Source organism: Eschrichtius robustus, chromosome 12 (assembly GCF_028021215.1).
Source record: "Eschrichtius robustus isolate mEscRob2 chromosome 12, mEscRob2.pri, whole genome shotgun sequence".
Lineage (NCBI taxonomy): Eukaryota > Metazoa > Chordata > Mammalia > Artiodactyla > Eschrichtiidae > Eschrichtius > Eschrichtius robustus.
In genome coordinates, this window is record NC_090835.1 from 604,400 (window position 1) to 616,053 (window position 11,654).

Genomic DNA, 11,654 nt, shown 5'->3' on the forward strand with positions numbered 1-11,654 from the left:
CGTCCACTAGGGGTGTGGACCGTGACCCGGTCACGGTGGGTCTGCCTGGTCTCTCTGCACAGGCTGTGTCCCCTTGTGCTTGATCCCGGCTATGCGGGAGGCTCTCCAGGGTGTGTCCAGGTCCTGATCCCTCAGCCTCGGCCTCCAGGGACTACTGTCCCCTGAACCAGCCACCACAGTCGGGGTGGCCCATGGCAGTTGTTGACTTCCGTCGTTTCCTCTACATTTATGAATTGGATTAAAGGGAGAGTTTCCCTTCTCCCCCACTTAGGTGTTCGTTTGTTTGTTTATGTTAGGAAAGAGTCAAAGAGTCACAGTGCCTTGCTGGGTTGTAATAAATTCCCTCGTTTATGTTGTTGTTCACGTGGTCCAGGATTCTGCCTTCAGACAGACTCTTTTGTCCTTTTGATGTGCGGCTTCACGCTCTGAGTGGCCTTCACTCTCTGGCACAGGTGTTCCGGCCCCAGCCCTGGAATCAGCCACGTCTCCACTCTGTTCTGTTTACTGTAGAGTGGTGCTTAGAAACCAAGGTCTAAGCGCTGGGCGTGCTTGCTGCTGCTGGGGTGTCAGTGTTTCCAGGTGCTCCCGCACAGGCATGCATGTTTACGTGTGTGTTTACGCACACTCACGCGTACGTGTGTCTGAGCACGTGAAGTTCACACGGGTTCCCCGGGTTCCGGCTCTAGGGTTCTTGCAGCTTCTCCGTGTTTGGAGTTCCCTCCTCAACGGGCCTGGCTCCCTTGTCCTCCGCATGCTACACCCTCACTTGCTCCATCACTGACCTTTTGTGCTCAGTGTAAACCGCCCTCACTGCTGCTCTGGCCGCTTCCTCCCCTGGGCTGCACCGCGCACTCCCTGTGGCCCCTCCGGCAGGAGGGCAGGAGGGCGCCCACCCTCGTGCTTTGTGCTCCGTGACTCCAGGCTGACGGGAAGCACAGCAAGCCCAGCGCTGCACGCCTGGGGGCCGCGTCCCTCCGCCTCCCAGCTTTGGCTCCCTCTCCTCGATCAGGTGGCGTCAGGGTCTTGCTGGGCTCCGGGGACCGCAGGCTACTCTGATGCTGAGGGTCAGCTGTGGTTCAGAACGTAGATGAGGGTGAGGAGGGGGCTGACCGTCCCGGTGCTTCCTGCACGGAGACTCCGGCCCCTCCCCGCCCTCGGCGACGTGTGAGGTGCATGGATGGGTGACGCCCTGAGGCCCTTTGCACCTCTTGTGTCGGCGACAGTGGACGGGGGGGTGCGGCCCACAGAGCGAATCAGCCCCAGTGTCCAGGGACGCCCCTCAGAACACCCCGGGTCAGCCAGGAAAAGGCCCCTGCGGTTTCCAAATGTGCTGGGAAACCGTAGAGCGGGGGACGGACCTGCGAAGACCCCACCGCGCCAGCTCTGCACTAATCTGTTTCTTCACTGAGATTATGTGTCAGGTTTCAGCTGAGGACACATTTCTGCAGGCTGAGGGGGGAAAGCTGCGTGGCGGGTGGAGGGTTAGGGTCTGGTGGGCCGGCGGCGGGCAGGGCTTTGGGAAGGGTCTGAGTCAGCGGACGCAGGGGCCGGGTGGGAGGAGGCCCCGGGAAGGCAGTTCCTGTGACGACAGGAGGCCTGTGCGGGCTGGATGCAAGGGCCGGGCAGGACCAGGGGTGGGGGGTGCCCAGGGGCTCCAGACTTCGGCTTCGGTCCCATCACAGAGGGGACGAGGGACACCCCAGCCTCAGAGTCACTGCAGGAAAGGCCCAGGGCGGAGCAGCTGTGCCTGGTCACGTCACCAGGGGGTATTTCTCCCTGAGTCTCACCCGACGGCATCGGGGGTTAGTTCCTGCCTCTGTCCCTGTGTCCCCTGTCACCAGAGCACACCACACCACACCACAAACCTATTCGGGGGCTGGGAAATGCTGGCCGTCCTGCACTGAGGCTTATGGTCTCCGCCGACCTAACTCTGCCGCGTGTGGAGGGCTGTGTGGTCCGGCCCAGCCCAGAGGGACGCTCCTTGGTTTGTTGGTTTCCAGTCGACACTGAGCTCCTGGCTGCTGCGAGGGTCCCACCCCCGGGGCTGGGCACGGGGAGGCTCCCCCAGGAAGTGGAGTCCGTCCAGAGGCAGCTGGAGAGCAGGCCCAGGGCCACCCACAGGCCACAGAGGCAACAGGCTGGACCAGGCGGACATCTGGACGGTCAGGGGGACACGGTCTCCCTGGGCTGGGTCATCTGCTGAGCTCGGCGTCGGCGGGGACCCTGGACGCAGAGGTAGTAAGCTGGTCCCTGCCCGCGGGGCACTCCCGGTCCAGTGGGGCCGCTCCGCGCAGGTTTGGCCCCAGCCGCCGGGCGCCCTTGTGGGTGTGAGCCGTGCCAGCCCCTCGTGAGTGAGCAGAGGTGACACAGTCGATCGGGGACACTTGGCTGCAGTCAGAGGGGACGGGAGGACGGAGGCTGGCAGCGAGTGCACGCAGGACCTCGGCTCACACGGTGCCTGTGATGGCAGCCTGCCACCGGGACACCAGCCAGCATCCCCCTGGAAGTGCCCCTGTGCGGCACCTTGAAGGGCGGGCGCATCCCGGGGGCTGGGAGCCAAGGAGCAGCCTGGGGAGTCACCCCTGCCGTGTCACGCCCGCCGCAGGAGAAGCCTCAGTGTGGCCTCGGCCGCTCCGTGCACTGTGGACCGGCAGGCAGGAGGCCTGAGCCAGTGTTTGTGGCACCGTGCTCTTCCTGGGGCCAGGGCCCTGCAGCAGAGGGACGTGGGCCGGGGTCCCTGCGGGGTCTGGGCCTCGGTGAGACCTTACATGAGAGCAGGAGGTGCTGGCCCGTCCCTGGGCAGCAGGCAAGTGGCCGGGCCTGCACGGAGAGGAGGGGGCACAGCAGGGCTTGGAGAGGCCCCCCAGGTGTGTCACAAGGAGGTGAGGGAGGCAGACTGGGGGCAACACCAGCCAGCAGGTGCCGTGGCCCAGGAGACAGGGAGGCCTCGGGGAGGGGAAACAAGAGGATGCCGGCAGACGGGGTCCCGGGGGTCCTCAGGCGCTGCTGCTGCCGCCCCCTCCCCTGGAGCCTCCAGCCCCCCGGCCACTGAGGGACCGTGAGGAATGGCTCTGCAGCCCCAGTGGTCCTGGTGTGGCCCTCTTCAGACCCCCAAGACCCCCGCGACCCACGCCTCCTTGGGCTGAGTCCACCCCACACATCTGGTGAATCGGGAGGCTCCTCGGGGGGGACATGTACTTCCCCTGCGGCTTTTTCGCAAAGGACCAAAGCAAGGAGCGGCCTCCCTGTTCCGTGCACGTGTGCACCTGTGCACGTGTGCGTGCAGTGGCAGTCCCAGGGAGGAATCCTGTCGCTGGCCGTGGGGGCCACTTTGCGCTTCGTTTCCTCGGGACCAGAGCTCTGCTAGGCCTGGGCTCCCAGAATAGCGGCCCCCCCGGGGGGGGGTCCCGTGTGGCCTCTGGAGACGGCACGTCTCTGGGCCCCACCCGCCCGGGGTTAATGGCACGTGGTCGGCAGCGGCCAGCGAAGCGGGTCCTCAGCGAGCAGCTGGTCTCATCGGCCCCTGGGCCCTGGCCGGGCCGCCGCGGAGCCTGTCCCGCGGCTCAGCTGGCCCTGACAGAGATGGATGTGCAGCTCTGTGGAGCCCCCGCACCTCGCCTCCGAGTCGTGATAGAAAGCCTGCTCCGTGCGTTCACCCCCGCCAGCGCGTCTCTGAAATGAAGTGTCAGGAGGATGTCTAATGGCCCAGTTCCACACCAGCGGTGGTAATGGGAGAAGGCTGAGGTGATGAGATGTCAGTCAGTGAAGCAGAGCCCACAGAGGGACGTGCTTGACGTCGCACTCGGGCCCGTGAGCAGCCGGGCCTGTGTGAGCTCGGAGGGGGCCCGGCCCCGCGCTGGCCGGTGTCGGCCCTTCCAGTTGGCAAACTTCTGGCTCCCCTGGGAGCCTGAATCCCATGTGTCTTTTGCTTCTTCTCTGTACCCTTGGTTCTTTCTCCCTTGGAATTTTGGGGGAATTTTCCAGACTTGGAGTGGAGCTAAATGGACGCAGCGTGGAGCCAGATAACCGGGCTCTTATGCTGGCTCCGTCTCTCGCTGTGTGGCCTTGGGCAGGTCACCTGACCCCTCTGACACTGGTGTCCCCACCTGCAGGATGGGCTGCTGTGCCGGGTTAGGACCTGGCAGGGGCTGGTCCTTAGAATGACCTGGACCTCAGGCCCAGCCTGAGGTGCAACCTGGGACGAGAGGCCTCCCACCTGAGCCATTTACCGCGGAGCCTCTGTCGTGCAAGATGCATGTTTCTGTCTGTCAGGAGGTGACTGGTGAGCCGTCTGCCTCCCGCTAACTTCTGCCCAGCCGGCACTCGGTGCTTTCCTGCGGGGCTGGCTGCGTGCTTCCCGGGGCTGCTGTGGCCCACAGCCGCTCTCTCTGAAGCTGGAGGGCTCCCGGGCGTTTGTCCAGCTCCTGGTGTTGCCGGGAGGCTTGGCATCCTCGGCCTGTAGGCGCATCACCGCAGCCTCTGCCTCTGGCCTCACGTGGCTTCTCCTCTGGTCTGTGTCCGTGGTCAGTGTCTCTCCTCCTCTTAGGAGGACACCAGCCACGTTGGATCAGGGGCCTCCTTGCCCGACCGTGACCCCATCCTGACTAACTGTACCTGCCAGGACCCCATCTCCAATCAAGGTCACATGCTGAGGCTCCAGGAAGGGCGTGTTTTGGGGGAGGCGCCCCTACCCGCTGGCTTTCACGTGAGCAGCGGGTTCCCAGGGCCTTGGCTCCACACCTTGCTGCGGACGCCCCTTCCGGGCCGGCACAGCTGAGCGTCTCAGCTTTGCCACAGGAGAGCTGAGAGCAGTTCCCAGCCGCGGACCGAGAACTTCAGGCGGCGTGAGGGTCCGGTTCCCTGGGGCCGTGGCCGTGTCTTCCCTGCAGGGGTGTGGTTTCAGCCCTGTCCCTTTCACTGGGCTCCCCCAACCCCCATGCGGACCACCCCTGCCCTTGGGGGGAAGGATGGCAGAGCCGGGAGTGAAGGGGAGATGCTGGGGGCTGCAGAGGGCAGGTCCCTCCCCAGTGGCCTTGGTGGCCTTGCTGTGTGACTCGGGTGAATGATGGGTGAGCATGTGCAGTGGTTGTTTCACGAAGCTGTGTCCCCCTCCGTCCTGGTGCCCTCGCGGCAGGGTGGTCCTCCAGGCCACGCCCATCATGGGCTCCCCTGCAGCTCCGAGCCTCCCCGGGCCCTGCGCCCTTGTGGGGACAGACTGGCCTCGGACGGGGGACCTCCCGAGTTCAGCAGGGGGAGAGCAGGGCCGGAGAGAAGGGATGGATGCGGATAGGAGGGACTGCTTAGCACAGGGTCCAGCGAGCTGTAATCGCCCCAGAAATGGGTTTGTTAACCTCCTTGGAGTTGTGGAAACCCGTGGGCTGCTTTATGTTCTAGGACAATCAGTGCTCGCAGTGGAGAGGGTGGGCTATGGGGGTGTCGGGGACAACGTGCCCAGCGTACGAGGTGCAGGAGGAGGAGGGTGTCGGGCTCCTGTGGGCGCCCACTGGGCCGCTCGTCCCGCAGTGACCACACCGGCCGTGAGTCTGGCGCAGAACTGTGGGAATAGCGGGGGCCCCACGTGGGGCTCAGGGGGCATGCGTGGAGGGAGAGGGCGAGCGGAGCGGAGTCAGAACGGGGCCTCCAGCCTCCAGGGTCAGGTGGGCTGCGATGGGCCCCTGCGCAGGAGGAGCCTGTGAGGCTGGACTGGGGGAGTGGGAGCAGAGCCCCGGGCAGAGCCTCTGGGAGAGGAGAGCGGGCTGGGGGCGGGCGGGTCAGGAGCAGAAGTGGTTTGGGTTTGTGGTCTTCTTAGACTCTAAAAAGGTGAGGTGTCTTCAGCAGAGAGCGGAATAGCGAAGGTACGAGAGGGAAAGGCCACTGGGAGAGGCCACCCAGGTGCTGGGGGAGAGACGAGGTGGCTGATGGGGTGCCTTGGCCCTGCAGAAGGACCTCCTCTAGGTAGGAGGCAGGGGTAGTGAGGCTGGGATGCCAAGGAGGGGTGTCTGTGCCCTTAGGGTGCTGGTGGCCCTTTGGGGGCAGGGGGACGGGGAAGCAGACCCCAGACTGTGTGGGGAGTGGCACGGAGGGCTCAGGAGAGCTGGGCCCCAGGGCCTGAGCACCAGAGGGGGAGGAGACCCTTCTGGAAGGGTCACTGTGGCCTGGGGGCAGCTGCTCTGGGAACCACGCAGAACTGCAGCCGGCAGGGGGTGCAGAGGAGGCAGGACACGGGCGGGTTTGGCCTCCGCGGACCCGAGCCAGGGGCCAAGAGGAGCGAGTGTCTGCGGGGACTGAAGGCCTCTGGGGAGGAGGGATGGAGGAGGGGAGGCAGGAGGAGGAGCGGTGGCCTCTAGAGCCACCCAGGTGGGGTGGGTTAGGTCCAGGGAGAGAGAGGATGACCGTCCCTGCTGTTTGGGAGTTGCAGTGGATACATCTGCGGTTTTCAGTTAGATTGGAGAGAAGCAGGAACGTTATAGTTAGAAGGTGAGAGGGAGACATCTATGATGGGGGAGGAGGGGGAGGCATCCAGAACGAAGGAGGGGGAGGGGAGGCATCCAGAACGACTCCCGGCTTCTGACTAGGTGGGTGACCGGAGGGGCAGGGACGCCACTCACCGAGATGGAAACTAGGTGGGAAGTGGGTTCCTTGGCGCTTGATGGTGAATGTGGTGAGGAATTGGCGGGTTGGGGGTGACATGCTAGGCTGGAAGGCTCCAGGGACCCGGGGGGGGTCCAAGCGTTGGAGTTTGGGGTGTGTGTTGTGGGGATGGACTGGGGTTGGCCCTGCGGGGAGAAGTTTAGGGTGTTTGGGGCAAAGGAAAGGGAGGAGGGCCCTCTGTGCCCACGCAGGTGGGGAGGGCCGGGTTCCCAGCGCGGGGTGCCTGGCAGTGAGAGCGACATGGCCGGTCTCCCGAAGCTGGCAGGGGGCAGCGGGCAGTGGTCCGGAGCGCCCAGGGCAGCTTCGGAGCACCATCCGGGCCTGGGTGAGCCGTGAGCTGTGAAGCACAGGTCGGACGGGGCCCATCTTCCAGCCCACACCTGGGCCCAGCCCCAAAGCCTCCTGTCGTCGCTCTCATCTGCCAAATGCCTGCCCCACTCTCTGCCGGCCCCACCCGCCCTGCCCCCCCTCACTCTGCAGGCTCCTGTCTGGCGTCTCAGCCCCTCGTGCAGAGGAGGAGAGTCTGGCAAGCAAGGGGAGCTGACCTCTGAGGGGGCCAGCATTCATCCCCCAGAGCCTCCCAGACGGGAATCCTAACACGTCCCTCAGCTGGGGGGGCAGGGCTTCTCTCCGTCCCTGGAGAGGTCACTGCCCTGGGTACCTTCTTTGTGTGTCCAAGCAGCCTATAAAGCCTGAGCTGTTTGCATGCAGTGGACGGGGTTGCCGCGGCCCCAGCTGTGTGACCCAGCCTCGCCTGCTCCCTGCCCCGTCCCATTCACGGCCGGTTTGCAGGCAGACAGGTGAAATTTCTTGTGATTGACGTTTTCCTGACACCCTATCTCCTCGTGTTGTCACTGACAAATGCCAGAGCAGAGGGGCGTCCGCAGGCCCACGGGTGGCCCTGGTGTGAGGGGCTGGGTTCTGCTTGGCTCCTGCCTCTGTTTCTCCTGAACTGAGAGCCCACTGGGTGCTCTGCGAGGTTTGCCCTCAGAACGCACAGGGGCCCTGGTCCAGGGACCTGAAGACAGAAGGTGGGGGGCAGAGTTAAGAAGCCGCTGCTCTGCCCATTTACAGCCAGCGGGTGAGTCGCTTCTGCCATCGGTCTGGAGAGGGTGCGGCTCCAGGACGAGCCCCACACCACTGGCCAGGCTGCCGGCCGTCCTGCCCGCGGACGCCTCTTTCCATGAGACCTGCAGCTCCGACAGCTCTGCTGGCCGCACCCTCAGGGGCCACGGGTGGGAGCTGTTCATGGGGAGCAGGGCTGGATGGGAGCTGCAGCTCCAGGGGCCGTGGGGCCAGGGGAGCAGGAGGCCTGTGTGGGAGGACGGCAGGCGGATGCCAGGACGGAGCCCGAAAGATAGGGCCTCGGGGGCTCCCCGCCAAGGGCAGGTGGGGACGGAGGAGCGCAGAGGGAAATGCAGAGGGAGCTGTTTCCAGGGGAGGGCAGCAGAGAGGAGATGCCCGTCTGGAGGCATTTAGAAGGCCCACCATTGGACGTGTCCGTGTCAGAAAGGTCTTGAACACGGAGGGAGGGGCATCCTGCAAGCACTGGGCAGCCAGGCGGTCACCCCACTACAGCGGCAGACGGAAGCCAGTGAGGGGACCCCAGGGCCCGGGAGGAGAGGGTGAGCCCGGGAGCCCGTCTGTTCTCCCGTGCGAAGGTCAGCGCCGAGGAGAGACACGTGTCCTCCTCAAGTAGGAAGCCTCCGAGCCCGTCTGCACGGTGCGGGCAGGAGCAGGGCCGTGTGGGGCTGTAGGGCCGCTGCGTCCCCTGGATGCGCCCTCAGGACCTGGTGGAATCCCGGGTGGCGGGCAAGGCCTTGCGGGGAAAGGGGGCCGTTTCTCCCACCACAGCCTTGACCTTCGGAGCCGTGGACCTCAGCGTAGGCGTGGCGGCTGCTCCCCCGCCCCCCCGTCCCCCCCGCCTCCTGCCTGTTCAGCTTGTAAACCATCTGTTCTGTCCAAGCCACGGATCTTAGCTGATCACGGTCACTCCCTCGTCAGGGATTGTCTGGGGGTGGGGGGCGGCGGTGGGAAGGGAGGGGGCTGCAGTGTGTGGTCAGCAGGCCTGAGGACCAAGCCCACACGCGGGGCCCGGGGTCCCATGGGCATCGCTGCCGGGATGGTGGCGCCGGGCGTGTCAGCCGCAGATGGGTAATGAGAGCCGCTGAGCCCTCTGTTCCTGGTCTTAAGGGATGGATGTGGGTGGTTGAGTTGCGTTAAAACCAACGTTCCAGCCCAGCACCTGCTGCAAGGCTGGACTTTTGAAACTAGATCCGGGGCCGGGGAGCTGTCGACCTGTAGGCCCCGGGTGACAGGAGCAGGGGTCCTTCCACTGCCGAGGCCTCCCCGGCGCCCGAGCTTGGGAGGGCAACACGGGGCCCAGGTTTAGCCGCGGCTCCGAGGTTCCTGGTGGACCTGCCAGAAACCATGGAAACCCTGTGAGTGTGTGTCCCGGAGCCCCTGCATCCTAGTGTGGGACCTGGGCCGGCCAGCTGCCTCCTCGTCCTCTGCTGCCTGGTCTGGAGTCGGGGCGGGCGGTGAGAGATGGCAACCCCGCCCGGAGCTGCGAGGAGCAGGGGCCTGAACACGTGAACACAGGAGCTCGGGGGCGTGAGTGCATGTGCGTGTATATATGTGCACATGTGTGAGTGAGTGTACAGCTGTGTGCACAGGTGTGTGTGCATGCACACCTGTGTGCATGCGTGTGTGAGTGTGAGAGGGTGCGTGTACAGGGGAGCATGTGTGAGGTCCGGAGAGAGGGGAGGGCGGGAGGGGCAGCGGGCGAGGCATCAGGAAGAAGACCCCCGTGACGGACTTGAGAATAAGCTTTATTTCCCTTTTCCATCTTTGTTTCATATTTTTAAAAAGAGAACATAAAATCATTCTTCAAATGAATATGTTTAGAGTCTAGTTTTAGGCTCTGAACCTACCTTGATAAACAAAGAAAGAAAAAATAGTAAATTCCTCTAAAACGCTGCAGTGATATTCTCTAGTTAAGTGAGAGTCTGAACACGTTAGTTTTTTTTTTAAACATTTTGTGGTTATCCAGTTTTCCTCATCGTGCACGTATTAGTTTTGAAATCAGAAAAACAGCTTTGGGGGAGACGATGGTGGCCCACACCCGGGGCGGGAGGCGCCCTGGAGGCCTTGGGCGGGCGGGGTCCCCCGAGGGCCACCTCGGCCCCTCTCTGGGGGGTGACCGGACGCCGCGGCCCCCATGCCTGGCCCGTGGCACTGCCCCAGACTGCCTCTTCCTCTCTGCAGGCCCCGCAGGGTGGAGCCCGTGTGCTCGGGGCTGCAGGCCCAGATCCTGCGCTGCTACCGCGAGCACCTGCAGGAGGTGCTGCTGTGTGCGGACCTGGTCAAGGCCTACCAGCACTGCGTCGGCTCAGCGCACAAGGTAGGCGTCAGCTGCGGCCTCCCGCCCGCCCTGGGCTCTGCGGGGGTGGGCGAGGAGGGGGGTCTGTGGGCACCGCTAGGCCAGGTCCGGGAGCAGCTCTGGGTGAAGTCAGGCCCTGCTGTCTGGGGTGGCCACCGGTCCTGACCTCTGGGCAGCGGGGGGTGGAGAGGCCAAGGTGCAGGGTAGGGGTCGTGGAAAGGGCTGGGCTGCCCTGTGGAAGGGGGAGAGCTGAGGGGGCAGAGGGCAGCCACTCCCGCGCTGGCCTGACGGGGCCCGGCCTTTGGTGAGTGGAGGTGGTCATGGTGGTCCGGGTCCCACGCGCTCCCCAGCCCCATGTTGGGTGGCACTGCAGGCTGTCCTAGAGGCCCTGCCCTGAGGCGTGGTCCTCCTTCCTGACCCTCCCTGCCAGGTTCCCAAGGTCCCAGGCCCTGCCAGTCTCGCCTCAGGAGCCTCCGGCTTTACAGGGTCCCTAAGAGCACTTTGCCCCTGGGAGCTGCTGGGCAGCAGGGAGGGAGCAGGTCAGAGACGCAAGGCTCCTCCCCAGGGCTGCTGGGCGAGCTCCAGCCCCGCGAGGTGCTGTGTCCCACGCGCCAGCGCCTGGGTGTGAGGGCTCTCCAGGCGGTTTCACTCTGAGCTGAGAAGAAGAGAACAGAGGGGAGACCTCGTGGGGCGAAGGAGAGCTGGGTCTCTGGGCCAAGACCATGTGCACAGGGTGCAGGCGGGAGGCCGGCGGCAGGCCACGGGCACGTGCTGCGTGGGCACCAGGCACGGAGGTGAGGGGGCCCCGTCCAGGCCTGAGGACCCACGGGGCAGGACCCTCTCCATGAAATGGGCCCTCATGGAGCAGAGCCTGGGGGACACGCACGCTCCCGGTGGACCTGAACTCTGTCCTCCTTTGTAGGGTTGACGCAGGCCCACTCCGGGCCTGGCAGCGACTTGGAGCCTGAAGAGGGGACCCGTTGTGGGACCACAGTCCAGAGACCGCAGGCGCCGGCACCCCTGCTGGCACCTCCGACGCCCCTGTGCTGGAGAAGTAGCGTGTGTGCCCCTGTCCGCAGACAAATAAAGCAGGCATCCTTGTCTTCAGTCGTGTCTGGGCTGCCAGGCGGGCCTGCTGCCGCCTCCGTGCCCGGAGCGTGGCCCCAGGTCAGGCTGGAGGACGGGCACCCGCCAGCACCAGTGGGGCAGGCGGGTGCGGGCCTAGCCGTGCCCAGAGCGGGCGGAGGTGCGCGAGGGGAGCAGTTCCTCGTCGGGGCGCAGCAGGGGAGCAGGCCAGCTTCCTGACAGGCTGAGCTTGAGTCCAGCGCCGGGTGGAGGGCTCCCGGGCAGCCAGAGGCTGGGAGAGTGGGAGCCCAGATGGGGGCCGGGGGCGGGGCACAGACTCTGCACAGCTGGGCGTCTGCAGAGAGTAAAGCTGGGCGCAGGGCCAGGGGTGGGTGCCAGGCCGGGAGGAGGTGCTCCTGAGGGACCAGCACAGTCCAGCCCCTCTGAGGGGTGTCGCCCTGGCCTTGGGGGGAGGTGGGCTCAAGTGGAGAGCCCTGCAGACACCTGGGGTCATGAGTGACCCTCAGGGGGGCCGGGGGCGGGTCCGGGGACAGAC

At 65.2% G+C, this 11,654-nt stretch overlaps 1 protein-coding gene across 1 annotated transcript in view; it reads left to right on the forward strand.

Moving 5' to 3' along the window:
- The window catches only part of CHCHD6 (coiled-coil-helix-coiled-coil-helix domain containing 6), a 129,853-nt gene extending 118,713 nt beyond the window's left edge, over window positions 1–11,140 (forward strand). Inside the window, exons 7-8 of the mRNA XM_068557249.1 lie at window positions 9,919–10,054; window positions 10,956–11,140. Of these exons, the coding sequence (XP_068413350.1) occupies window positions 9,919–10,054; window positions 10,956–10,961 (142 nt within the window). The 3' untranslated portion in view covers window positions 10,962–11,140. The remainder of the gene's footprint in view (window positions 1–9,918; window positions 10,055–10,955) is intronic.
- The last annotated feature ends 514 nt before the right edge of the window (window positions 11,141–11,654 follow it).